The following is a 27,250-nucleotide window of genomic DNA, read 5'->3' on the forward strand; positions in this document are numbered from 1 at the left end:
TAACCAAAACTTTAAAATGAATGTTTTGAATAAAGTTCTGACTCGATCATAGACTCTGAGGAAAGCACTAATAAAGACAAGAACCCCTTGTGAACAAAGCATCATATCAGCTCTTCCCCCCCGCCCTTTATGCCCACCCTCAAGTTAATCATAGTTAACTAAGAGATATTGCTGCCTCCACCAGCGATGTTATTTGCTCCTGCTGCTGCATAGCCCTAGGTGATGGTTACAACAGCTGTGCTGAAAAGGAAAGTTTTTTTTCCCAAAATTAGAAATAAAGAATTTCCAAAAATGGGAGCAAAAGACAAAAGGTAATAAAATACTGCTGAAGAAAGGTTTAATTAAAAAAATCAGGAATTCAACAGTGCCTAAATCTTTATTTTTCATAACCTACATATTTTTTTTTCAAATTAGACAGTTTTACATTTTATGACACAAAAGGAAACTTAAATTACTGATAGTTTACATGTAAGCTTGATTCCAGTCTTAATGGAAGAAGAACAAAAACAAAAACCCTCAAGAAGGCTTCCATATTACACTTCTATTTCATGAATTGGCAGCTGTTAGGTCTCCTTAGAAATCTTCGATTGTCTGCTGCTATTAGTGTAATAGGTTACAAAGCACATAAAAATCCCTAACTGTAGCTAGCTGAAGGAGATACAGAGATAGGTATGCACCATTACAGTCAGCTGTTGCTTGTGATACACTGCACCACGCTCAAACAAGGGCCTTCCTGTGCCAACTGCTGAAGTCTTTAAAAGGATAAAGCAGCAACCGAAGAAAATTGCCACCATTCATAGGTTTCCACGTGGCAAGTGACAAATGTCGTGGTGGGGGACTGATCCGAAACAAGATCACACAAAGTTTTAAAAGCAACCCTTGTTTTGTTTTTTTAAATTCCTGGAAGAAGTCTCAGATCCCGTTTTAGCTTGTTTGCAAAATGAAGAGCATCACGACACAATCCCACAAGGTAAAATGCCAATTTTAATTACTGTATCCCTGAACCTTTAACTCAGCTACTGCTTTGGGGAGGTTTTTCATTTTAAAAGCCACATTTTATTATCTCTATGTATCGTAGCAACAGTCTGCATGCAACTTCACAACTCTACTCCGAAAACTCCATTTTGTCATCGAGTGGAAAAAAAATCTCCAAGTAAAATGCAGTAAGGATAAGTTGTACATTACACAGCTATTTGGCGTGTCACCTGTTTTTTTTCTTTAAAAAAAGCTATAAAAACCACATCAGAGGAAGATTTAAACTTTCGATGCAACAGACTGTTGCTGGGTAAGCAGTAATTACAGTGTATTGACCTAGCACAAATGGCAGCAGAATACATTAGAACAGCACAACACATCCTGCTGGTCTCAATATATTACCTTATGTACCAGTTGAGTATTATGACTAGCTGTACACAGTCGCTGTAAGTAACCACTTGTGATTGTTTGCAGCTGGTAAGCCTTTCACTTTCAGCAGACAAACAAAACGAACCATACAGCTGGCCTAAACCATACACAAATCTAGCTACCACTTTCACTGCCACCGGGGAAAGGATAAGCATGTTCAAATCCAATGACAGAACTAGTTGAGCAGTTTTGGTGATGTTGTCAGAGTCCTATCTCCTCCCACAGCATTCACAAAGTGCGCTTTTTAAACGAGAAAAATCAACGGATTCCAGCATGCCCTATTTAAACCAATTCTGCAGCATACAACAGGCTGGATTTAGAAGGTCAACTAGTTACCGATTGATGCTTTTAATAGGAAATTTATCAGGAGTTAACTTCTACGGTTACTTTACAGGTCTAGGAATCATACTTAGGAAAGCACTGATATTCTTGAAAGCAGACAAATAAGCTTCAGTGTATATTTTCTTAGCAGTCTGAAGATTTTTCCAATTAAATTTGATTTTATTAATGACTTAAAATTACAGTTTGACTGCTAAAATTCAATATTTACATTGCAGAAAACTTTGGAATTGGTTAAATCACTTGTTTTTAGAGGGATTTAGGAAAACATTTGAGGGCTTTCAAATAAGACTTTCGTTCCATTTCCCTTTTGCAGTGAAGAGGCAGAGTCAGTTCAGCACACCAGAATAAAATAAGAAAAAGAAAAAACAACAAATTAAAGTAATATTCAAACCACAACATTTAGTTTATCTACATCCAGCTCAACAGCAACATTTATAATATCAATAATTTTTATCAGATTTTTTTCTTTAGGGTACCTTTTTATATGTTCTGATTATTTACAACTGTACAAGCAAAGCACACACTTCCAAGTGCACATATTTAATACAGTATTGACTATTTGCATTTACAGATTTTTCAACAATCTGAAAAAGATCAACTGTTTAAGATCTTTATAAGGTATATTACAAAAACTGCTGCTAGTTCCTGTACTACAGTATGTTTACCCAGTAAGACCAGTGACAATAGATACATACTGTAACTGAGTAATTCTGTATTCCACTCTTGCTAACCCTCAATGGGGTCAGACCTCATTAACTCTAAGCTGTCTTGTACAAAAGTTAAGGCAAAGTCATTTTCAAGTTTAAATAAAATTCAAGTCTTTAAATATTGGATGGAAATAATTCTTTAAAAAAATCAGTTGTTTAAATAAACATTTTTGTGGAATAAACTGTACTGTCATAGTCAGCAGGAATGAGTTTAGTCTGAACTTCCTGCAGTTTAAACACTTAAAGAAAAGCTTTAGGCATTTTAAAACAAAAATAATTTATATTCAACTTTATTAGAAACTTGCTAATTTAGTGCATCCTTGTCCTTCAGAAAGCGCATCACTTCTAAAGTAAGTGTGAGAAACCTCATCCCAGAGGTAAATATCAGGGATCTCTTCCTCCACCACACAAAACAAACACCATTATCTCACGTCTCGAAAAATTTAAATCTTTATGCCAATGCTTGTAGTTACAGGAAGACGTCAACACAAGGCTGACTAAGATATGAACTCTTTCAAAGAGCACTTGGGGTAGAGTTTAAAAAAAAAAAGTCTACACAGAGCACAGGGGTAACCAGAACATACAGCGCTGACTCAGTTAACTCCCTTACAAGCACAGGGAAGCTAAGGTTATCACAAGAAGGCTACAGTGCTTTCTCCTGATAACATCCACTAATAAGCTTCACCACCATAGAAGCTCAAAGACTTAATTCTTTCTATTCACAATGTGCTTTGTATTTGCAAATTATAACATCAGTTTTATTCTGGAGTGAGAAGATGGTTACTTGCTTGCAGTAAGTCAAAAAAGGAAATGTTTTAGAAAGACTGCTATGGTGCTCCATAGGATTCATTCTCTGTGTGCAAAACATCAAAAAAAGATTCGATTTTTAAAAACGCTAGAAACAACTACTCGTTTAACCTAAAAGTGCAAGTTCATTTGCTGACATTTAGTACAGCAGCCCAATAAAAAAAATCTTCAAGATCACATACTAACTCGTAAAATGTATCTACTTCCTTGCACTCTACACACTAGCTGCCGTTATCAGTCTTTTGGACACTTTAGATATGTACTTGCAGACCAGTTTATTAAAAATATTGCAGCAGCACATTTCTGCTTAACAGTTTAGAAAAAAACTCACTATACAGAGCTTGCACTCACACAGCCACAGAGAGGCTTAATAAAAAGTTGATTTTTTTTTTTAAGACAAATATTTTACATCTTGAAAAAAATAATCACACTAAGCTTCACCTCCAATTAAGCACCAACCTAAAGGTAAGGTTTAGAACAACTATCCAGAAATATCCAGAAAAAATAGAATGTTTGTTCAAGAGGGGAAAAAGTATTTCACAGAAAAATAACTTGCAGGCATTGTTATATGCCTAGTATCACTGCAAGCTCCTAACCAGCAACTCATTCTCAGGTATCTTAGTGGGAACATGGGTTTAATTTGTGGGAAGCAGACCTCTTTTTGAATCCCTCCCAGTTGTTAGTTTCATCACTGAGGAGATTTGGGAGGGGTGTTCTGTTCTTTATTTAAGCGTTTGCCAACAGCTGGAGGGGACGATCTGCGTCCTGACTGTCTCCTCTGGTCTTTGGGTTGTCCAGGATGTGACTTCGCAGGAGGAGGTTCTCTGTTTTTCTCTATTGTTTCTGTGGGCTTTCTTTCTTCTTTCCCACATGCTACAGTGTTTGGCTTCTGTTCTTTCTGGGGTTGCAATGTAGGAGGATCCTTAGTTGTTCTCTGGCAAATTTCTGCATAACTAGGTTTTCGCAGTTCCTGTGAAATCAACAGCAAACAGGACAGCAGAGTTAAAGCATCCTGAGCAAAAACCATTTACTTTAATGAACAAAAAAAGGAAAACCTTTTGTCACAAGTGACTGATGTGCTTAAATGTGTATAAGTGTTTGAATATAAAGTTTACAGAAGTGGTACAGAAAACAAGGAGCAAGACAAGGTAAAATGCAGAACGCTATTCCAGAACAATGGAATACTGTGACAGAGAAAATACTTCTAATTCAGGTAAATGCTACAACAGCTGAAAGAGCACGAATACTCCGGTTTAGGTATCAACGTACAGATTAATACTTCTACCTCAAGGCAACCACCAAGTAAGACGACAATTCGGGTAGCGCTATCATTCACTGGAAGTTATCTTGAACATGTTTGAACTGTTAATTGCGTATCATATGATCAAGCAGCAATGGGGAGCAACAGAAGCAATATTCTGTTAAATACACCGAAGTGAATCATTAAGAGAAAGTGAAGCAGTAAGGGCACTTACTGTGGCAGCCCCGTTGACCTGTACCGATTTACATGCAGTACTGAGTGTGGAAGAAGAAACCCTTTCTGTGCTCTGTGTCTCTCTCTGCTGTTTATCCACAACCTTGGAGTCCCTGTAAAGCATCCAGCAGGAAAAAAGTCTCACGAAAACTGAAACATCAGGATAAGTGATTGATCTAATAATGGCTCTGAAACTGAAACTGTGTTTGAGTATGACTGTGAAGTTATAGCTATAATTTGCCTGGCACACTATGACTAGCATCGCATTTAAAAAAACACTATCAAACATAAATATTAGTGTGGAATTTGACATGACCTAGTAGTATTTGTGACATTCTGATAGCTTTTGGTAGTCAGTTATCTTACTCCTGTTACTTGAACACCTCAATGTGATTTGCAGGCTCCCTCCAAATGGTCTTACTGAAAACTTTCTTTCTCCTATGAAGACAAATTGAGGGAGATGGGGTTTTTCATGGAGACCTTACAGCAGCCTTCCAGTACCTGAAGGGGCATACAGGAAAGCTGGGGAGGGACTCATTATCAGGGGGTGTAGTGACAGGATAGGGGATAATGGCTTTAAACCAAAAGAGGGGAGATTTAAATTAGATATTGGGAAGAAATTCTTCACTCAGAGGGTGGTGAGGCCCTGTCCCAGGCTGCCCAGAGAAGCTGTGGATGCCCCATCCCTGGAGGTATTTGAGCCCAGGTTGGATGGGGCTCTGGGCAGCCTGGTCTAGCAGTAGGAGTCCCTGCCCTTGATGGGGGGGTTGGAATTAGACAATCTTTAAGGTCACTTCCAACCCAAACTCTTCTATGATTCTTTATTGTTCTTCTATGATTCTTTATTGTATGGACAATGATACTGCCCACAGGATCATGGATTTACTCCCTGTGCTTCAAGGCTATCTAAATACAAGACAGTAAAGTACTCAGTAATTTTTTTTTAATATTTTCCAAGGCTAAAATACAACACTAAACTTTTGTCTGTTGAATGACCGTCTGGATCACTATTATGATCCTGTTCAGAAATTAAGTTTTATTGCCTTCACTACAAGTACAAAAAATTACTTTCATCAATATTTTAAAAGCTATTTACAGTGTTCCATCTTGCATTCTGATGACAGCAAATGCAAACGTGACAGAGTAGAATAATTACAGATGTGTAATTAAGTTCTTACTCAGAAGACTGGGTTGGCGAAGGAGACCTTTCAAACGTCCTGGGCAATGTAGAAGAGACTGGCAACAATGGCTCCCGAGGAATTCCAGATGGAATAGTGTTTGTACTTGCATCCACATTAAGGTTCTGAAGGAGAAAAAAGGCACAGAAGGGCAATCATAGTATCCAATTAACATGGTTTGCCTGAAGATTAATGCAATCGGGAAACAGTTTATATGTTGATTTTAAATTGTGAATTAGCTACAGAAAGCTAAAGAATTAGCTACATATATTGGAAGGGTCCAATATATGGATTGGAACTAAAGTTTTTTCCTTTACAATTACTTAGAAACACTGACAAATCACATCGAGGTTCTTTTGCAAGGAGTCTGAAGCTTTTTTCCCTGTGGGACATATCTGGATGACAAAATCACTTCTTTCGACCTTGGAATTTTGCATCCGGTGGTGACAAAGGCGGCTTGGTGTCTCCTTACATACCCATAGCTAGCTTATTAAGACAAAAGTCTCTCAGAGTTATACACTAAAAATCAGCTTCTGCAAAGCTCTAGCTTCTAACTCAGCACCATCCTGATAGCTGGTGCTAAAACCAAAGCAACTCTAAAAAATGAAGTTTTTGCAAACTAGGATATGACCATCAATTCAAAGTCCCTTTTCTATGCTTACAGTGTGATTTGCTACGAGAAGAGGCTTTTTCTGCAGCCCTGACAAGATTGTTCTAATGTCAAGTGACATGGTGCTTCCAGATAAAGGCCAGATAGATTCGAGATGCACGCATGAATTTAAGTTGTCACAAAGTAAGAAGAAAAGTGAAACAAGACTTTCTCTAATTTTAAAAAAGTATTTCTAATATTTTAACCATTTCACTTGTTCTAAAAAGTGTTCTTTTTCATACTGCTTCTGACCTGACTGATTCTAGAACCAGAACTGGAAAGAAGGGAGAGCAATGGTGGAACCCCAGCACAGAAGGAACACAATAGCCATCCTTTTACCCCTAAGGCCAGCAGTCATTCAAAGGTCATAAAACACAAGACTCCTGTGGTCACTACTAAAAAAGAAAATGGTATTTGATGACACACAAATCAGGCAGCATAGGTTACTATGCTGGATTTAAGCCTAGTTTTATTTGAAATAAAAGTAGAACCATAAGAGGCAGATGTTTAAAAATAAAGGAACAGCTTCTATAGTCATACTCACTGTAGCCGTATGTGCCTAGTCTTGAAATTGCAAGTTGCTGAGTATTCTGGCCCAAGTTCATTGAAATTCATAGGTACACGGTTAATTGAGAATAACTTCAAGTGAAGCAGGCATGCAAGTACTGTTGCTAGGCCAAAACTCTCAGCCTCTCATCTGACAGAGCTGCAGCTTCCCAGTTAGAAAACATGGGATGATTAGCTCCTGCCATTCCCCAGAGCTACATCTGAAGTGCACAAAGATATGATGCCTCTCTAACAATTGCTGGAAATCATAAAACCTAAGTCCACTTAGCTTCTTTACACGGGTCTTGCTGATCTATAAAACAAGAGCAGCACTGCATAAATCTAATTCAGCACTACGTAACTCTGTGTCACGCAACAAAAAATTGCTGAGATTAAGATGAAAAGTAGCCTGTATAAACTGGCAAGATTCCAATGCTAACCTTACTAGTAGAACACAATTGCTCTTTGAAGCCAGTTACTGCTATCTTATTCATTATTCACGCCAACGTGGAAAGAGTGCAATTCCTCTCTTGCACACAATGGTACAGACATTAACTCATGGAACCCAGAAAAATAAAAATAGGAAATCAAGGGAAACTTAAACATGACAGTGCATTGTACCTGCACGGTATCACAAACCATCAGTGCCTCTACAGGGGAGAAGAGCAAATTCATTACGTTAAGCACACTGCAAAGCAAGTACTGGATTTGTAACAGGAGGAGCAATGCGTTTTAAATTGTAGCAGTGATAGTGACTGCTCAAATTACATTTAAAACATGAAATATGGTAGCTAAAACCACTCTAGAAATAACACAGGTAAAATACAAATACACAGATTGCCAAGAACAGATCACAATCTAGATTACTGGCACACATTAAAGACTGCTCTTATCATGGCACTGTTCTGCACATTCCTTCTAAACACAGCCCTGGAATGTAGCTGTCTCTTGTCTACATGCAGGAGACAAAATAAATACCGTGTCTGTGTAATTTTGTTCGAATGGGGACTGCTCTGCTACCACTACTTTCCTTTACCAACCTATATCCTAACAACCTCTGATACCTGGGCAACAAGAAAACACATCTGCAACAGTCCAGGTTCTAGAGGAAAAATCAGAAGATTTTGGCATTCATTGGGTTGCTTTGCACTGCTATATCCAGCAGTTAGCTTCTTCATTTAGAAGTCAGCCCCTGGATATAGCAGTGCAAAGCTAGAAGAACACAAATTAACATTAGAGCTAGCAAGAATTTTAAATGATACAAACTTCCATAGCCTGGGCTGTTCAGTAGTGCACAGGGTGTATCACTCTTAATAGAGAACATACTGTCACTCACAGTTCTAAGGATGAAATCTATGAACAGCTACTGAACATCAATTCTCACCTGCATCGCTACAGTATCTAGAGAGCAAACTTTAGTTGCCAAATCATAGGTATATTTTATCTTTGTGCAATATGACAAGGCAACTCTTGGATCCAGCTGGTTTTGATAGCAGTTCTTATTCCAGCTGAGATGCTTTGTGTATTAAGATTACATAGGCAGCTTCTTTATATTTCAGCACTTAAAAGTTTGTCACTTGAAAGTGTTTTATACACAGTTCAGAAGTCTTGACTTTCAAATAGGACAAAAATTAATCATTTTTCACATGGGTCCATCAAAAACGCTGAGGCAATCAGGAACAGTAAAGAGTACATTTTCTAATCTCTGATAATCTACTTATGTGGGTGCACGTATTCCACACCATTTCAAATAGAATACCCAACAAATTCTAAGATATAAATGCAGAAGGCAGTCGCACGACATTTGACAGCTGTTTTTTTTTTTTAAAGCATTTCTCACGACCCGTGTCTTTCTTACATATAAGACACCAAATCTGAGAACAAGAGATACGCAATTCTTTGTTTTCCCAATGAAAACACTGACTACTCACTCTCTCTTTTGACGTTCCTATTACCACACTGGACAGTCTGTTTTCAAAAAGGTCTTCAGTCTTTAAATTGCCAGCAGCCCCGGGTAATGGAGGAAAGCTAGATAAACCCAATTCAAAGCTAGGAGATGGAGGTTTTGGGGGTGGTGGAGACTGTGTTTGGCCTCTCTGGAACAGAAATAACATGCTGAGGTTACCACACTGGATGACAGAAAAGGAAGTCATGACAATAAGTGATAATTTGCATTTGATTTATATATGCGAAGCCCTACAGACCTCCCCCACCCCACTTCCCAAGAAAATCACAGTACCCAGGAATTCATTTTCCATTGGTGCCCTTAAAGTATTTAATTATAATTTAAATGGGATGGCATAAGTATCTTTTAGTGCTGCTGGTATAGTTAAGTTTTCTCCCTGACCCTTCTTTCAGGATGTACAATACACTGACATGGAAAAGAAAAAGACCCTTTTAGATATCATGATATAGTGAAAATTCAGATATAAAGCCCATTTATGTGTTGCTGTTAACATTCTACGTTAAAGACAAGAGTTAACAAGAATCTTATATCGTTCAAGTTCAGATATGTTAAAAATTGGCAAGACAGCATGCCTTGCATTTAATGTAGATGACAGCACTTTTCATCAAATTTACTAAGTGACCATATGAATTCACATTAAAAATGCAAATAAGCAAAGTTATTTTTGAAACATGCAGAACTTTTCTAATTAAACCTAAGAAAAACAAAGTTCCAGGCAAAAACATTATTGGGTTAAAATCTGTACCACCTACAGCAGTTCAAGAACTAAATGAGTCCTTCAGGCAAAGATCACTCATGGAAACTGCTTGTAAGAATTTGTAAAACTGTTCTATTTCCATTGAAAAACTAAATTCCTTATGTTATACACTGTAACTTAAGTTACCCATTAACCCATTAACACGTGCTAACATGATCTCTGCTTCAAAATAGTAAACGCAAAGTTGTCTTTGAGATGATTCCTGTTTTTGACAAGGGAAACAGTTACTGGTATATCACTGAATGTGAGAATAATGCTTATAGACAGAATAGGAAAAGTGTTGCATTACTTACTGTTTTATCCCCTTCTTTTTCACGAAGAGCAACAGACATGCAAAACTACCCTTGAGATCCCTTCACAAACTACATTCTATGCCAAAAGATGTGTGTATCAGTTGGGAAATAGGGAAAGAATAGACACAGAAGCAAGAACAACTGCAACCCTCGGGATTGCTACTAAATCAGCATTATGCCCCTCCAAAGACAGAATTCAAGAGTGTTACAGCAATGAATGGTATAAACCTCCCAAAATAGAAGCTAGGTGACCCATCAAAGGGTCATGGAAAGAAACTACACTTTATCCAGCTCAAACTGCAAGAGGGACAACCTTCTCCTTTTTAAGACAGTATTTCAAATCACAGAACTTTGTTTTCTTAAACAGGACTCAAGTCCTGTAATAGATACTGCTTTAGATATTCCTAAAAAATAGATCCCCCTAAAAATATGTTAGAGAGAAGTAGCATGGATATATTAACATCTTGAATTAGAGGGACTAGGAAAGACTTAAACGTAACTTAAGCTGCCAACTGCATAAAATTTCTCAAGTCAACTTAATCCAAGTTCAGTAATTGGCTTATGTTCCTATATAGCCTCAGATATAAACTGCTCAATTTCAGGTTTCGTGTGCTTTCTCAAGCAAGGATGCATTCTTCCTATAAGCGCTCCTTCTAAAAATTAAAAGGAGTCATCGCTCCTTTCAAATACAGCTGGCTGTGCTGATGTCCTACATACAATACACAACCACTGCACATGAAATAGGATCCTGGATTGTACAGTCTGAAGGTGTCAAATGTCAATCTTTCACTTCAGGATACGTTACCTAACGGTGTACGCACTGAGGGCGTGCAGCTGCTCCCACCTTTGTTGAAGCTGCAGTATGGGACAGTAGAGAGTACAGATTCACGGGCCAAAAGAGACTGGAAGGAACCTGACTACACAGACTGCAGTTAAAGCCTGCTGCTGAGAAAAGGGAACTGGTAGACCTGACTTCCAAAGAAGTCAGTTTTACCAGTTTTACATTTAAAGTTAAAACAACCTTTAAAGTCAGCTGAGTCTGAAGAACCTCTTTGTTCAGTAAGAGTGCCCCAGGTAATACTTGCTCTTGCCACTCATTTATACATCATGCCTAACCTGTACCACTTCCTTGTTCTTTCAAAGGAAGGAAAAAAAAGTCATTGATGGAAAAAACATCAAGCAGCTCTTAAAGAGCAGAAGAAATAAGGACTGAGAACCTTACATGTAATCTGATCTTACTGAGTTTTGAGAAGTTTGACAAGAACCAAAAGGAACCACTTGCCCTGTTATACTTCCTAAAGCCTTGACGTTCTTTCTTATCCATGTCCCATTAAACTACTCAACAGCAGGAGGCACCAGTATGCAAATGCAATTATTTCAGACTTCTGAGAATGTGTTATGGCTCAAGCAGTGGCATTTCTCTGCAACTGTAACGTGAATCGTGAAATAATCCAGTGAGACTTCATGAACTTGCCACGTGAAGCAGAAATGAATTGCAGAGAAGTGTCTGGTTTTAGCAAACCAAACCCTAAGCACTATAAAAATATAGCTAGTGGGTAGAAGAAAGAAATAAGTCCAGACTTTTTAAGTATTTATTTAGGTATCTACCTTGAATTTAAGTTCACAAAAATCACAGTATTTCAAGCGTTAGTATATCCACCCTTAACAAGTGGTCCTGAACACCTTAGTGCCTCTTGCATAAGCAGAATCTCTCATACACTCCCTATAAATGAAGGATGACAATATGGTTCCTGAAAAAACAGCTCTGTCCTTCCAAGGAGAACTAGAACTATTTTTTTTTTTATTTTTTTAAACTCAGAGTTGGAAGTAGAAAGGGAGAAAGAGGGAGAGGTATTAGATTTAAGAAATATAACTGATCTCTTCATAACTAACATTCTAGCTATACGTTATGTGACACATGGATCTATAAAATACTCAATGTCTACATGAATGATAATCAAATCTCAAGCTAAGCTAAAGTTGGCCCTCCGTGAATGCGAACAGTCAATCATACTGACAAAATAACACTAAGGTAGAAGTCATTTGCCATGATAAAAGAGTAATTTTAACTTTTTCCTGACTTTTGAATTAATGGACAATCTTCTCTGATACCCAAATGCAGTAAACTCCAGTGAATTTAATCAGCTATCTTCAGTCAAACAAGTTCTTATGCAATAGGTCATCTCACCTGCTATTACACATAATATCCATACTATTGCCTTGCTACCCCACTTTAATTATAATTGAATGCGATCATGAAAACTCACCGTAAACTTGTCCTCCCTTTTCTTTCGGTAGCCATACGAGTTTTTCCTAAGGGAAAGAAAACAGTTATCAGAACCTCGCCTTTACATGAATAGAGAAATTAGTTTGAATCACTATTTCATTCATCTTCAGTTCTTAATAACCTGTCTAGAATGTTTTAGGGAAAGGTTAGCAAACTCATTAAAATAAACGTACAGACTTTATACAAGTCAGCATAACACACTATTTGCAAATAATTCATGAGTTAAAAGTGCATCTCAGTGCCAAATATGTCTAATGCTTAGACAAAACCTTTGAATAGCCAGGGGAAAAGTTGTTTTGTTTTTTTTTTTTAAACACAGAAGTTTAATACAGGATCATCTGCAAAAGACTCTAGTTATCTTTCAATTCTGTAAGCAACTCAAAATTATTTAATTGGAGACAAAAGCACAACCATCATTAAAGAAAGTACTTTTATAAAGCACTTATTAGAACTGCACTGTATTTCAAAAATTCCAAGATAAACCTGCTAAATTCTCAAATTAAAATTGTTGCCATCACTTTTCAGTCTCCGCCCCTCAAACTGCACAACAATAGGTTTTCTTAGTTGCACATAATCCTTCTTCTTCCCTCCATACAAAGCCATCATCTTGGACATTGTAAACATCTAATATGGGTAAAATTCTGGTCTTTCGACTGAAAGTATTAAGAATAAGCTCTGCTGGTACAGATTCAGGTGCACGATCTACATTGTGACAATGGAATGGCAGAACTGCTTCATTAAAGCCAAACATGCAAAAAACTTTCCTACAACACCTAAAGAAAGCATAGAGGATTAGATCTATGTAAATTGTTCATCAGGTGCCTTTAATGGCTTTCATTTGGTAGGAAAGTATGCAATTCCACTTTGCATTTTATTTCTCTATTTAGGACTTCCTCTGAAGTACTTTCCAAGATTTTAGGTATGAGGAGAGAGTCTCAGATTAAAATAGTAATGAGAAGAGTACCGATAGCATTCCTCTTTTAGTAAAAGCAGCAGCACCAATATCATGTTCTTCAGCAGACACCTACAGAAGCACACTCACCTTCCTCTACCTAATCCAGGAGACGAGTCCACGCTGGTCTGTTCCATTCGTCCAGTTCCTACTTCCCTCTTGGTGTAACTCGTAGTAGCATTCTGCATCCGTGTCCTGTTTTGTCCCGGCTGCCGCGTCTGTGGACTCCTGACGCCATTGATTAAACGATCAGCAGAAAAGTTGAATATTGTAGGACTGTCTAGAAGCCCAGGTCCCCTTTCTGCACTGGGTATTGTATGTCGTATATGGGACTTGCTAGGATTCCTACAAATTCAAAAGTCATTTCAACATACGTACTATGATAGATCTTCTGAGGCCTAAGTCTATACACAGAATTCAGAAGAAGCAAAATCTTTGGTCCTCTATCGAGCATTTCGTTTACATGTTAAAATATTCATTTGAACAGGCCATGTGAACTATCAAGTTAACCTTTCCATTGTATTTTCAACTCTGGCTTAACTAAAAACTACTTGAAACTGAAAATGCTAGATCAGTAATACTGCTGGTCACTTGCCATTGTTCAGAATATTTTATCTGAACGTATTAAATCATGGAACAGACAAGTTCTCAGCTTTCAGACAGTCCATTTGCAATTAGAAGCAGCATGTTCACTAACAATAGCAACACCATCTGGCCTTTGCTGTCACTTAACCTTGCACCAAGTTCAGTTTCACAAGTATTTTCAAGTTAGGTGGTGTTTCTAAGATAAGTAGATTAAAACCCCATATACCGGGTAATATAGTCGTGTATATATGGCTAAAAGCTAAGTTGAACTTGCCTGTTCCTGGGAGGGTATTGTCTGAGTGTAGTCAGTGGTGAAGCAGCAGGCTTGAAGGTTGGAGATGTGAACCCATTGATAAATCCAGTATTTGGAAATGGTGTTACCTAAAAAAAAAAATATATATTGCATGCTCATAATTGTAAGCAAACTGTATACTATTTTCTCTGAGCCTTGTATTTTATATCTTTCTACACAGGTCAGTACTTGAAAGAATGTCTCAAACAGCAGTAGAGCATTTGCCCAGTACCTTGTAACCATCTCACAAAATGCTTTTTTTGTTTGTTTGTTTTGTTTTTGTGGTGTTTTTTTTGAGAACACAGCCACTATATACATATATTCAAGCTCTGACTTGTTAAAAGTATTGAGAAATATTGAGCCAAAATTCTCAACTGTAAGCACTCCTCCTCTTACTTCAGACCACACTATGAAGCATCTCTAACCCTGCAGCCATACATTGTTAGTCTCTAATGTACACAACATGTAAATGTTTCTTATTTATATGCAAATCACTCCTTAAAATAAACCTTCTCCATTAGTTCCTCATTCTAGTTAGTTATCTTCCACATGACACCTACATAAAGCCAAGAGAGCTAATGAATGTTAAACAGATCTGATTCTTTTTGCATCTTACTAACTTAAACTACATGTTACTCACTGTCTCATTCCCAAAAGAAAATGCATTAGCAAAAGATTTTACGGGGGTGGGTGCATATCAACATCTGATATTAACAAGATACCTCAATTTGAAGCACATTCATATCAGCTTCCCCAACATCACTAGTGTACTTTTTTTTTTTAAGGGTATGAATGAGTTTCATTTAGGAAGTATTATTAGCGATAGCAAATGCTTGCTTATCGTCTTCTCTCCCTGGAAATAACTCAAATGCAGAAGAATAAGACTATTTTCAATTAACATTTATATCATACTCAGGAATAAACTTCCACATAGCACTCTTTCTGTACATAATTAAATGATGAAAAAGACTGCATCTTCCAAAAACAGCTGGGATTAACAGTTTCCTATAAATGGATCTGTAAACTTGTCTAAAAAAGCTTGTCTTTGTTCTTGTGAAACTTAGAGCAAATCACTAATCAATGAAAACACCAAAGCTGTCATCCCAAACTACTGTTTGCCTAACCTAGTGCATGTTAGCAAATGCTACCTCTGACTCCGAAACCAGACCCTTAAGTTTAATGAAGGAACAAAGTTTCATCAAAACACTGCTTTGAAGTGCTTTGTGCTTTGATATTTATAACTTGAACACTGTAAATTCAACCAAAGCTAGCAAACAGCTACTGAACCTGAATAATGAAAAAACACTGAATGCAGAAAAGGAAAATCCGTTTAATTCATCGCTTAAATGGATACTAGCAATATTTACCTCTTCTTTCTTTAGAGGGATGATCCTTTTAGAGATAAAAATATATATTTCCATTTTGCAATAATGACAAATGCCTTAATTTGCTTTCTGCACAGAATTAATTTGATTCCTCAAAAGTACACCTATTTTTACAAATAGTAAAAGACAGATCTTTTTTCAAATACTATTATGTACTTGATGAAGAAGTAGGTAATCTTAAAATTTGGAGGCCATGCTGCCATACTCTAGTTTCAGAATTAAAGCTTTAAGCCCACACTATTGTGTGTATTTCATCACAAGCTAGAGATGAGAAAGAACAGTTAGCATTTATGCTGAAGCAGAAGACGAGAGAAACTTCTGGCATATGTGCACACCAGTCTCTACACGCAAACTGCAATCTTGTCTCATGAAAATTATTGCAGTATCATTGTTCTTCTTGGTCCCTGTTCTCCTCACAAATGATTTCTATTCAAATATAGCTTCTTCTATTGTGTGAAACCACCACGAAGGTTCAATAAACATCATACTACATTCATGTACACAAACTGCAGCCAAATGCTGTAAAGAAGTGCAGCCAACCAATGGCAATATGCCTCAACACAGTGGGAGGCAATGCTCTGCCAGTTAATTTTCCTATTTTTACTAAGAAAGGTATGAGAACTTTTAACGCTGACCAACTTTTAAAGTCTTCCCGCAAAAGCCAGGACTAGTAAGCTTTCAGGAGTACGAAGTTCCACGATAACTTAAGGCAGATGCACACTATGTTGTGCTTGAACCTGTGGCCAATCAATCTACACGTGCATCGGTGCTACCAAACGACTCCACTATTCCACAGCAAGACTTGTGCAATAGCTGGGTTTCATTTTTCTAGAGTAAGAACCACATTCGTTTTAGCTGCTGCTTAATAACATGTCTGCCTCTTAGAATAACATTGTTCACTATGCTCGTTACCTTGTCTCCTCCACATTCTTCATCCCCCTTAAAAATCCTTCCCCTGCAAGGGCTCTGGCTGCCTTCCCTATGTGTGAAGTGTTTAGCACACCAACTTTTTAATTAGCTTGCTGTTTGGTACACAGGAAGTTTGCTCAAGTTTGTTCAAGGACACTTTCATCCTCTGCCAAAAAAAACTAAAAAGCTTCTGATTTTGAAGCATTACTACCCTAGTTTTTCAGCGGCGAGCAAAGAGGCATTTATAGAGGGGACAAAGCGGCTCCAACAGAGGACAACATTAGTCCCCGACTCATTAACAGAAAACTATATTCATATTAATTTCCATAGGATGACAATGGAAGACTAAAATGAGCCAAGAATGTCATAGTGGAGGAAAAGATGGAACACTCACTGCAGGATCCATGTCCCAATACAGTATAAAAGGACTTACTGCTACCACTCTAGCTCTAAGGCTTACCCTTTTTTTTTTTTTTAAAGAATTTGAAAAATAATTTAAAAAACTTTTAAAATGCTTAACAGAACTAATTCTATTTTTTATTGCCAAAAAGATGCACAGAAAATATTTTATCCTGTTTGGCATGTTCTTAAGGGAATTTAGCAGGTTAAGCTAGAACTTCCCTGCTGGAAGACCAAGACACTAAATCATCCTCATTTATGTGATATGGTAACATTAAAGTTATTCAGTACAGATTTTTTTCTGGTATTCATGTACATATTCTGAAGATCTAGTTTCTCAGAAGATTTTTGACCTTTACTGAAAGAAGTCTTTACTTGGCCATTATCAAAAGAAAACTTGCTTATATCTGGAAAGAACTACTGCCTCAAAACCTGAAAGGTTAAGAAGAGAATCTTGCTCCAGTTTAAGAACAGATGCTATTCTCAATCTTGTACATCGTGGAGAATTTTGAAGAACTGTTTTTCAAGAAGAATCAGCATCTTAAAACTACCCTTTTTAGGATACGTATCCTTCCTGTACCTCAACATCAAGACTCCCTACCAAAAATACCAACTTTGAGCAGAATTAACTGCTTCTTAAGCAAGAGACTTACCAAAGCAGGGTCAAGGTAGCTGTGTGTGGTTGACCAGGTCTGTGGGGCGATTAAGCTGTACAACGGAAACTGCTGTTGGGGGCTGTATACTGGAGGTAAGTAAAAGGATGTTGTGTAACGCTGCTGCGTGTAGAGGTTCATATCCAGAGGTCTATATCCATTCTTTGGCAAAAATGTATTTATAGCTATTGCCTTTGCTTTTATCCTTGCCTGCAAAGGAGATTAGATTATTTATTACAGCAGCCTTTCAAATGTAATCAGGATGGTTCAAACTAGCAGATCTCAAACTGGACACTTGTCAGTCATTGCTCTCTCCTTCAAGGAAGGCAGGAACTGCTGAATGCTTCCCTGCCGGCCTGATGCTGGGTTGGACATACTGCTGCCAGAAAGGAGGAAAAGGAGAAGTATAACAGCATCTGCTACATTTCAAAACCAATCTCCAGGTCAAATGGCTGCTGAGATTGGACCACCTTAATATATATCAGAAAACACAAGTGGGCCCCCACAATAAAACAGAACATATGCACACACACACAAAAATAAAACTGAAAGCTCTACTTACCTTAATGGGTTTTCCTTGGAAAGTTTTCACTTCTTCTCTAAGGTATCTGTAAGCCTTTAAAAAGTCATTGTAAAATTTGTCAAATATAGTTTAAACAAAGGCAAGTTAAGTTTTGACAGGCTAAGCCTAACAATAATTCTTGAAGTGTCCGTTAATGTTAGACTAAAGAAAACCCTCATATTTAATCTGCATTTGGCCAGATTTAAGTTATCACTGCAGAAGTGCTTCAGTAGCATTAAAACAAGATTTTAAGTCTTACAAATGAAGTGTTTCAATGCGTCATTTAAAATATCAATGCTCTTAGTACATAGTATTATAGCTTTGGCCAGGAAGCCAGGATATGCAAACAAGATAAAACTTAAAGGATTATGTTTAATAGTACTGATAACTGAGTATCAGCTAATGGGAAGCACTACTGATTTTTAAAGGATTTTTTTCTTCTTAAGTTCTTACACATTTGTATTATGGCTTATAACACCTCTTCCAGGAGGGCCCGTGGCAGGGGGGTTGGAGTTTGATGATCTTTAAGGTCCCTTCCGACCTAAGCCATTCTACGATTCTATAACCCAGTCAATCCTCCCTCATTTCATCCTTGTTTCCTGTTTTAATTTCAAATGCTTCAAAAAATAAAGTGTTACCTGCTGTGCATCGGCTTCTGATTCAAACGTGATGAACCAGTTGTCATTATAGGCAAACTCACAGTTGATAAACTTAGGCAAATTATCTCCTTTGAAAAGTGCTTCAACCTCCTAAGGAGAGCAGTTTTGACAAGAAGGAAAAGGAAAGTGTGGGAGAGAAGAAGTGGACAGACAAAAGAAAACATCAATTTGAAACAGGATTCAAAAATTCCTGGTAAGAAAAATTAAAAGCACTTTTCAGCTTATAGAACAGGAACTGAGAACTTCAGAACACCTGCTCTAAGTGTTCTCTCTCCAAGCTCCCTGCTCTAAGTGTTCTTTCTCCAAGCTCCCTGGTAGTTTGAAGAAATAGAGGGAAGCTCTGTCTAACTGTCTAGGCCATATCAAATCAGCTCCTGCTTGCTCCCTTGAGCTAGGGGAGATAAGCTATTTAGGCCACAGAGAGACAAGTAAATTTGGCATCAAGTGCAGAATTCTTCTGAAAAGCTGTTGCACCTTATCACTCCTGCATAAAACCACTTCTTCCTCCCTCCTTTTGTGAGGCACCAGTGTCCACGAGAGATGAGGAAGCTGATCCAGAACAATGTCTGCACGTCCCTTGTTCCCAGATCCATGAAGCCACACAAACTTGTCCATACTGCATGGGATAGGAGATCCCTGACCTTTTGGCAGAAATTTGGAGATACACTTTGACTCAAGTGGCTACAGATTAATACATTTGAGAGCAGGGTTTATGTTACATGAAAAACAATGAACTGATTTTTATATAAAAACACCTTGGACTTTTATTATTTTGCATACTATTCAATTTTGTCACTGAATGGAGTCAACCAGCATCAAAAAGCAATGCAGCTTGGGGGGCCTTACAGTAGGTCAGAACATTGCTGCTTAAATAAAGCCTGACCATGCTCAGCCAGAAAATGTATCCTGTTAAGCCTGGCTGGTTAAGTCTAGATTTTCCAGTCCCACAAGTTTAAACACAATGTATAAAAACATTTCACTTCAGACTTCTCAGAACTTTGTTTTTGTTTTTAAGCATTTAAGAGAGACCACCCAGTGCTAATATATCCAACCTGACAAACTGATGACAGTAAGAAAAACAATATATTATATTAAAAGCCAGGCAGTCTTTGAAAGGCTACATTTCATTTAGAAAGTTAAAAGCAGCTGATATTTTTAAGCAGTGTACATAACACATCTAACTTCTTCCCTCTGATTCCTTTGAGCATTTTCTTTTGTGCTCCAGTCTCTCTAGGCCACTTATTTCTTTACTATGAGTTTTTAATCTAACAGTACTACTTACACATTCAAAAAAATCAAGCTCACCACTCTTATACCCATTCCACAAGCTAGCAAGATCCTTTGCGACTTGTTGACACCTTTACCTTCAGCATTGTGGGAATGTTTGCAGAGCTTTATGAACTTTACCCTGAAAAGGTGCAGCAATGCCATTTTCCATCCCAAGATTTATCTTCTCTCATCTTTGTTTGCTATTTATCCAAATAGCTAAGAGCTAAGTGTGTATGGATACGCCAGAGTCCAAGAAAATTATGGTATCTCTACTGAACACACAGCATCATCAGTTATTCAGCCCTCTTTAGAGTTACAGATTTTACTGCAGTCTTTGAGTGATATGCTTCTATCAAATATATTTATTATCCAAACAAAAACTATAAGCTAAGGCTTAGAAATGCAGACAGTAATGAGAAACATAGTAAGAAATATGATGCTCTTATTAAAACCTGGGGAAAAAAAATCTAACTTCCAAATATTAAGTAAGAAACGTTCCTCCTACTAAACAATTACTTACTTCAATGGGGGTAGATTCAGGTACTTCACGTAAAATCACAATACAGCGATTCTGATTTGGCCTAACTTTTTCTCCCTTCTCATCCACTTGAACTAAAGGCAACGCTAAGAGAGGAAAAAAAAAATGTATTTTAGCTGTCAGCAATCATAATAGCTTTGCACACCAGAAGATGCTGTGGACACATTTTTACAACAAAATTGTGTGTGTTAAACTTTAAATATTTCAAAATATTAAGAAATAATAGAAGACTGCTGATAATTTCAAACACTTGAAACTGAACAGACGTGTACCTTGAACTCTCCACTCTTTTCCTACGCTTCCAGACCAGGAAACCTCAGGTCATTAGTTATACCTTTTAAGTTGCACATTGAGTCTTGTCCTTCCTTAGTTCTTACTTTAGGGGTAACGTCCAGTAGCCTTTTCTGAGAACCTAAACTCACATTACTCTCATTTACATAGATCATTACTCAATACCTCAAATGTGAAGTAGCTTTTACAGGGCTACTGTTCCAAAAACATGATGGTCTAAACTGGAAGATGCCTGTTCTTTAAGCTTTACAGTAAAAAGGATGACAATTTACTGTAATACTTGACAAGCAAAATGATAAGTTACTGAAAATCCTGATTAATAGTCCTACAGCAGTTACCAAAATGCATTCAAGCGTTGAGCTGTTTTTACTTACATCTCAGCACTTCAACAATCAAATCCATATCAGTACTGAGTTTCTTGACATGATCAAGGTTTGCTACTGTCATTATTGGCACATACTGATCACTGTCCATCTGTGATATAAGGTACATGTCACTGGCAAGATTTTCTCTGTTGGGAGAGAAAAAAATGGGGACATGGGACATGTCATAGACGTAGCTTTTTGTGATCTTTAATAAACTTGAGACAAAAACTGGGTAGAAGACACATTCCTGCAGTAAGCTGTATTTTTCAGTGTTTTCAGTTCCCCAGCCCATTCAACTTACCATGTTCAGCTGTTTCACCTCCCAGAAACCATGAAAATGACTTTTTTTTTTCCTTCATGCAACAGTATTGGCATCTTCCTGTTAAGGCAGCACATTACCCCCACAAACATGTAATACTGATAAGCATTTATTACTTCAAGTGACCACTGATTGCAACAGGCGATGCAGGAACATATGGATTAGGAGTTTTTCTAGGTTACTAAAGCAGGTGTTTAGCATTTTTTTAAACTAGAAACAAGCACTGAGAACAAACGGCTTTGATAAGCTTGTATCGGTCTATACTGGAATGTGTACGTTTCAAAGCCCTTAATTTTTTTAAACTGATCATTAAAAGATAAAGGAATCTACAGATGCACGTACAAAAACCCTAGTCTGTTTCAAGCCAAATTTTAAAAGATTAGTTTACTCAAAGCTTATCACATGGGTTAAGCTACCCAGTTTTAATTTGCAAGAGAAACCCAGTAACAATACAAGCTGTTACACATCAGGTATATTCTAACAACTCTTACTTCAAAGCAATATATCTACTAGCTTAAGTTTTACCCTCAGAAGTTTCACATGAGCTTTAGGAGGTACATCAAATATGATACTCTATCATACTAAAAGGACCATCAATACGACTTTTGTGCTACCTTCCCCAAATTTTCATCCTTTCCAATCAGTTTTAAGTGGTAGTTGTGAAATATATTAACATACATGCCAAACTTGGTATGAGATCTTGTTGGTAATTCACCAATTTGCTACATGTAGGTATATACATACCTAGATAAGCAGAATTCCAGTGTTTTTTTCAGTAATTCTCGTAGATCTTCCTGCCCCTCTGGCTGCAACTGTTCGTTTCCACCTAGAATTAAAAAAAAAGGTTAAAATTTAGTTCTGCTATATTATTAAACGACAGATATTTTAATCAAGTCATCATATTTACTACTGGCTGTCTATCTAGTAAACAATTTTCAAGTTCAGTAAACATTTGAGTATTATAGTTCACTACCCAATAAAACTGCAAAGGGAACACTTTATTTAAGACAAAAGAAAACCATATACACAGAGATTTGAAACAGCTTTAGACGAACAGCTACAAACACATCACAGTAAATACTGAACTGATGTAGCTCGTATACGTACCTTCCAGCCTCAGGAACTAAGCCAATTTCTAGCTGACTAAACCCAAGAACACAGCAAGAACGCAATGCAAGAGGCATATCCATTCTTTCTTCTGTTCTTGCTCTAAATTCTTGATATACTAATTCAGAAAAGGTTTTTAAAATGTAGTTATGGAATATCAACAGGTGTGATCAATTAACAACAGAAATGTAATCATTAACCACCTCTCAGCAAAGGAAAAGAAGTTTTTTTCTTCCAAATTATTGCAAAGGCTTCCAAATTATTGCATGGAAACCAATTTTTTGTTCATTTTAGTTTGGATCCAGTATGCTATAGTCAGTCAAGTGAAAGCTAAAAGTGTCAGTTGGAGAACTGTTTAAAGATCAGAACTTTTATAAATTTCTAAAAGCCACACTAAAGTGTTCAGTAACATGTTACACTATCAGGAATAGCGTAACCAGCAGGACCAGAGAGGTGATTGTCACCCTGTACTCTGCTCTGGTTAGGGCGCGCCTCGAGTGCTGTGTTCAGCTTTGGGCCCCTCTCTACAAGAAGGACATCGAGGCCCTGGAGCGTGTCCAGAGAAGGGCTATGAAGCTGGTGAAGGGCCTGGAGCACAAGTCCTGTGAGGAGCGGCTGAGGGAACTGGGGGTGTTTAGGCTGGGGAAGAGGAGGTTCTGGGGAGACCTCATTGCTCTCCGCAACTACCTGAAAGGAAGGTGTGGGGAGCTGGGGGTCGGCCTCTTCTCACAGGTAACCAGTGATAGGACTAGAGGGAATGGCCTCCAGTTCCACCAGGGAGGTTCAGGTTGGAAATGAGGAGACATTTCTTCTCAGAAAGAGCAGTCAGGCATTGGGTTGCCCAGTGAGGTGGTGGAGTCACCATCCCTTGGGGAGTTAGAGGAAAGGTTGGACGTGGTGCTTAGGGACATGGTTTAGTGGGTGACACTGGCAGTAGGGTGATGATTGGACCGGATGATCTTGGAGGTCTTTTCCAACCTTAATGATTCTGTGATTCTAAATGTAAGTTAGCTAAAGCTATTGCACACAAACTATTACCCTCTATACCCTTCCCTTCTTCAGTAACCTTCATCCTTTTTTTCAGCTCTCCTTAACCTTTCTTCTTCCTAATGCAACTTTTAAAATTCCTGCCAGTATTGTCCTTCCCACGTTCTATTTCGAGGCAGATAATGCCAACATCTGAAAAATATGTATGTTGCATACTAACCAGTATTCCCTTTCCCTCATCTCCTCTTTCTTGCTTGGACAAAACCTAGCAAACATTATTTGATAAGACCAAAATTACATGCATTTTTAAATATAATAATGAAGAACAGACAATAGTCGGAACCACTTATATGACTATTGACTATTTATCAAATAGAATAGATGCAACCTGCTGTTCAGCTGCTTTATAACACTATTCACCTCTTGTAAGAAATTAACTGCTTTGGACAAGTAAAGCATATGCTGATTAAGTTCTAACATAAGTTGAGGAAAACCGTACCCTTCTAGAGTGCTAGGCACCGTTAATGTAATTTCTATTTGCCAGTTATTATTTATTATTCCACAATAGCACCTTTAAGTAGAAGTGTCAAAAGAACTTTGTTTTCAACACAAGTAAGAATGATGCCAGCAACTGTGTCTAATTCCAGGTATCTTTATTCCAAATATTATGGATGCTATTCTGGTTATTTAAATACATGTTATCATCAGCTAGCCACAATAAATAAGGGGCAGACCTCTCAGGAATCTCAAAACAGAAACACCCACAGCACATTCTCCTCTTCTTCATCCGTTATCTCAGTTGAACTAGTAATCCTACACAAATCTAGCAGACCTTCTGTCCATTTCAGTGAAATATAAGCATGGCTTAATCTCTACACTAGTTTCCAGAAGTTTCTTAAAACATGCCATCTGGTATAGACTACAATTGCTAACGGCTGTACTGGAAAAAAAAACATGAAGGTCAAAGAAATTACATTAAGTTGTTGCTTATTTTAGCATTTTAAGTACTAGGCTCATCTTTAAACACACTAAACTTATCACAATAATACTTGTGAAAGACAAATAGTATGTGAATTTCATCTCAGCACTTGACCCAACTAGAAGCATGCAGAGTAGACAGGTGGATATCTAAATACAAATATCAGCACTAGGGACTTGCATTAGAAGAAATATTTCAGAAGAAAATATTCAGTTACATCCAAAAGTTTCAACTGGTTCTGTACGCATCTCATGAGGCCTATTCTCTTAACAAGAAGACTGTTTTCCAAACATGCCTGAGACCAAAAAGGAGTTTTTTTTTCCACTAGGATACGTCTACAGAACGCATATACTGAACAAATATATATATATATATATATGCACACACACACACATATATATCTTTTAATGGATGTTCATTATTCAACTTTTTTTTTCTTTTAAATCAAGCCCAAACAAATATCAGCTTTCTTTTACCTGTCTGAGCAGTTTCATGCATAGACTCATACTCAGAATGATCGAGAGCCAAAGGGTTCATATCTGTCTGGTCTGACACCGAAACAGCTGGCGACGGCTCCTGCAGTTCTGTCACCACTGCATTCTGATGCTTTTTGTCGCTGCCTCCATTGGCATCCAGTCCTGTAGCGGAGATCACAGAGGTAACATACTCAAAAAATCTTCCTTCCAAGCACAGTAACAACATAGCTGAATCTAAATCTCAAGGATAAGAGTTGCTTACATACTTGCATTCGTTTTTTAAATACAAAATAAAAGTTGAAAGAGTTCTGCACTGATTTTTAACCTTCACTTGAGCAACAGCCTAAAGACTATGTTATTCATACCTTCTTTACAGGAATCTGGAGGCTGGTCAGGTATTTCTTCCCACGTTTTGCTCACACTACCATCAGTGGCACCACTTGCTTCCAAATGTAACATATGATTTCCCCACACCTTTGCATTAGGATTTAACTCAGAAACCTTGGCTGATTCCTACAAAAGAAATTTTTATTTTGATTATGCGCTTTGTGGATACACAGCACACATCTATGTGCATGTACATATTTCAAAGCATAGTACCCAACATACATCTTAATATGGTAGTGCCAGGTGTTTTCACACCTGAACATATTGACTGAGTTGACATCCAATTGTGATTTTAGGTACAAAAATACCTGAACTGTGTAGCACGAAATTCATTTTCCTGATTAAGAAACACCAGAAAATACTAGCCAAGCGGCACAAACTACAACAGACATTTCACTCTCTGCTTTTGACAGACTGACGCAACCTGAACTTGCCCTAAACTTCAGGCAAGTCTCTAACACACGTTAACAATAACAACAATTTTATTTCATCCGCTTCTGTGAAAGAACAAAATAAAATATAAAACTATGCTTGGTTTTCCTTTGGACTCTCATTAGTACATAACAAATAGTTTTAAGGAAGCATTACAGAAAACTGTGCATGAGATGTGTGGCAACTACCTTTACTTCCAGAGAAGAAACAGCATTAGCAAAAAATTAGGGTAGTTTTTTTCCCTAGGCAAGACAAAAAGGAACAAATTACCAGTTCCAGATCACAATGGTTTAACTACCTCTTTTAACCTGGACTGGAAATCATTACGTTTAATGGTAATATATACAGATATACAACTGTTATATGAAGAGTTATATTTGCACTTCAGAGACTGCTCTCTGCAGTGCCAACATCTACAATATTTTTTTGTAATAGTTTTCTCTTATTTTGCTACCGCTCAAGCAAAATGCATTATTTTATTCCATGTCCATATCTTTGGTATGTGTTAATATGATTAACATATTGCGAAAGAGTAGTACTCCTGATATCACATACTACTTAGACTTATTAAAATTTGTTTTGTGAATGCTAGGCACATCATGTAGTTCAACATCGGCACTTCAAATCTCCGTAGAGCTTTGATAATTCTGAACATTTGCACCCAGCTAAGTTATTATTGTGCATGGAAAGCAAACCCAGAAGGTAGGAAAACATAAGGAAACTCAAACACATGTATTAAATAACAGAGAAAGGGCTGTTAATAAGTAGAAAAGATGTTGGACATGACTACTTTAATAGTAAGGATTCAAAGATGACAACAAGTTCCACCAGTTTCCATTTTTTAATGCAAAAAGCTCCCCTAACAGATAAACTTAGCTGCTAGCGTGATCCACTGCTGGCACTGCAATTGCTGGGCAAGGTCAGAGCAGCTGCCGTAACGCGGTCAGTGCGGAGAACAATGCTAAGCGCCGGCTCTGCTCAGAGGCAGAGGAAGAAGAGCAGCAGCTGCCACAGGTCATGTTTGTTGCTTTCTTACCCCAGCTAGCCAAGATGCAGTCTAGCTCATTCCCCATGCTCCTCCTGCAGCCATTCGTTTCTACAGCACTTCAGAAGAAGATCTCCAGAAGTGAGCAAAAGGTTTCCTAACTGCTATCAAGCAACAACTTTAAGATTTCACGAAATCCACAAACATTTCTTCCTATACGAAGGTAAAGAGCACTATTAACAGCCTTCCACACACTGAAGTGTTCGTCTCAAGTTCATCTAGAGATTGAGAATTCACAATCAAGACACT

The 27,250-nt window shown here is 37.6% G+C and overlaps 1 protein-coding gene across 5 annotated transcripts in view; it reads right to left on the minus strand.

Annotated features, from left to right (window-relative positions):
• Window positions 1-357: 357 nt before the first annotated feature.
• Window positions 358-27,250, minus strand: part of LARP4B (La ribonucleoprotein 4B) — a 57,570-nt gene continuing 30,677 nt past the window's right edge. For 4 of the 5 annotated variants that reach the window (XM_066991466.1, XM_066991467.1, XM_066991465.1 and 1 more), the window contains 15 exons: window positions 25,503-25,650; window positions 25,138-25,299; window positions 22,333-22,414; window positions 21,279-21,415; window positions 20,596-20,699; window positions 18,786-18,896; window positions 18,148-18,201; window positions 17,586-17,795; window positions 14,222-14,328; window positions 13,453-13,707; window positions 12,391-12,436; window positions 9,039-9,203; window positions 5,913-6,037; window positions 4,736-4,847; window positions 358-4,230 (listed from right to left, as the gene is read on the minus strand). In XM_066991466.1, the coding sequence (XP_066847567.1) occupies window positions 3,949-4,230; window positions 4,736-4,847; window positions 5,913-6,037; window positions 9,039-9,203; window positions 12,391-12,436; window positions 13,453-13,707; window positions 14,222-14,328; window positions 17,586-17,795; window positions 18,148-18,201; window positions 18,786-18,896; window positions 20,596-20,699; window positions 21,279-21,415; window positions 22,333-22,414; window positions 25,138-25,299; window positions 25,503-25,650 (2,100 nt within the window). In that variant the 3' untranslated portion in view covers window positions 358-3,948. The remainder of the gene's footprint in view (window positions 4,231-4,735; window positions 4,848-5,912; window positions 6,038-9,038; window positions 9,204-12,390; window positions 12,437-13,452; window positions 13,708-14,221; window positions 14,329-17,585; window positions 17,796-18,147; window positions 18,202-18,785; window positions 18,897-20,595; window positions 20,700-21,278; window positions 21,416-22,332; window positions 22,415-25,137; window positions 25,300-25,502; window positions 25,651-27,250) is intronic. The other variant, XM_066991464.1, reaches the window with a different exon arrangement.

The sequence above is a fragment of the Anser cygnoides genome, chromosome 2, assembly GCF_040182565.1.
Source record: "Anser cygnoides isolate HZ-2024a breed goose chromosome 2, Taihu_goose_T2T_genome, whole genome shotgun sequence".
Classification (NCBI taxonomy): Eukaryota; Metazoa; Chordata; class Aves; order Anseriformes; family Anatidae; genus Anser; species Anser cygnoides.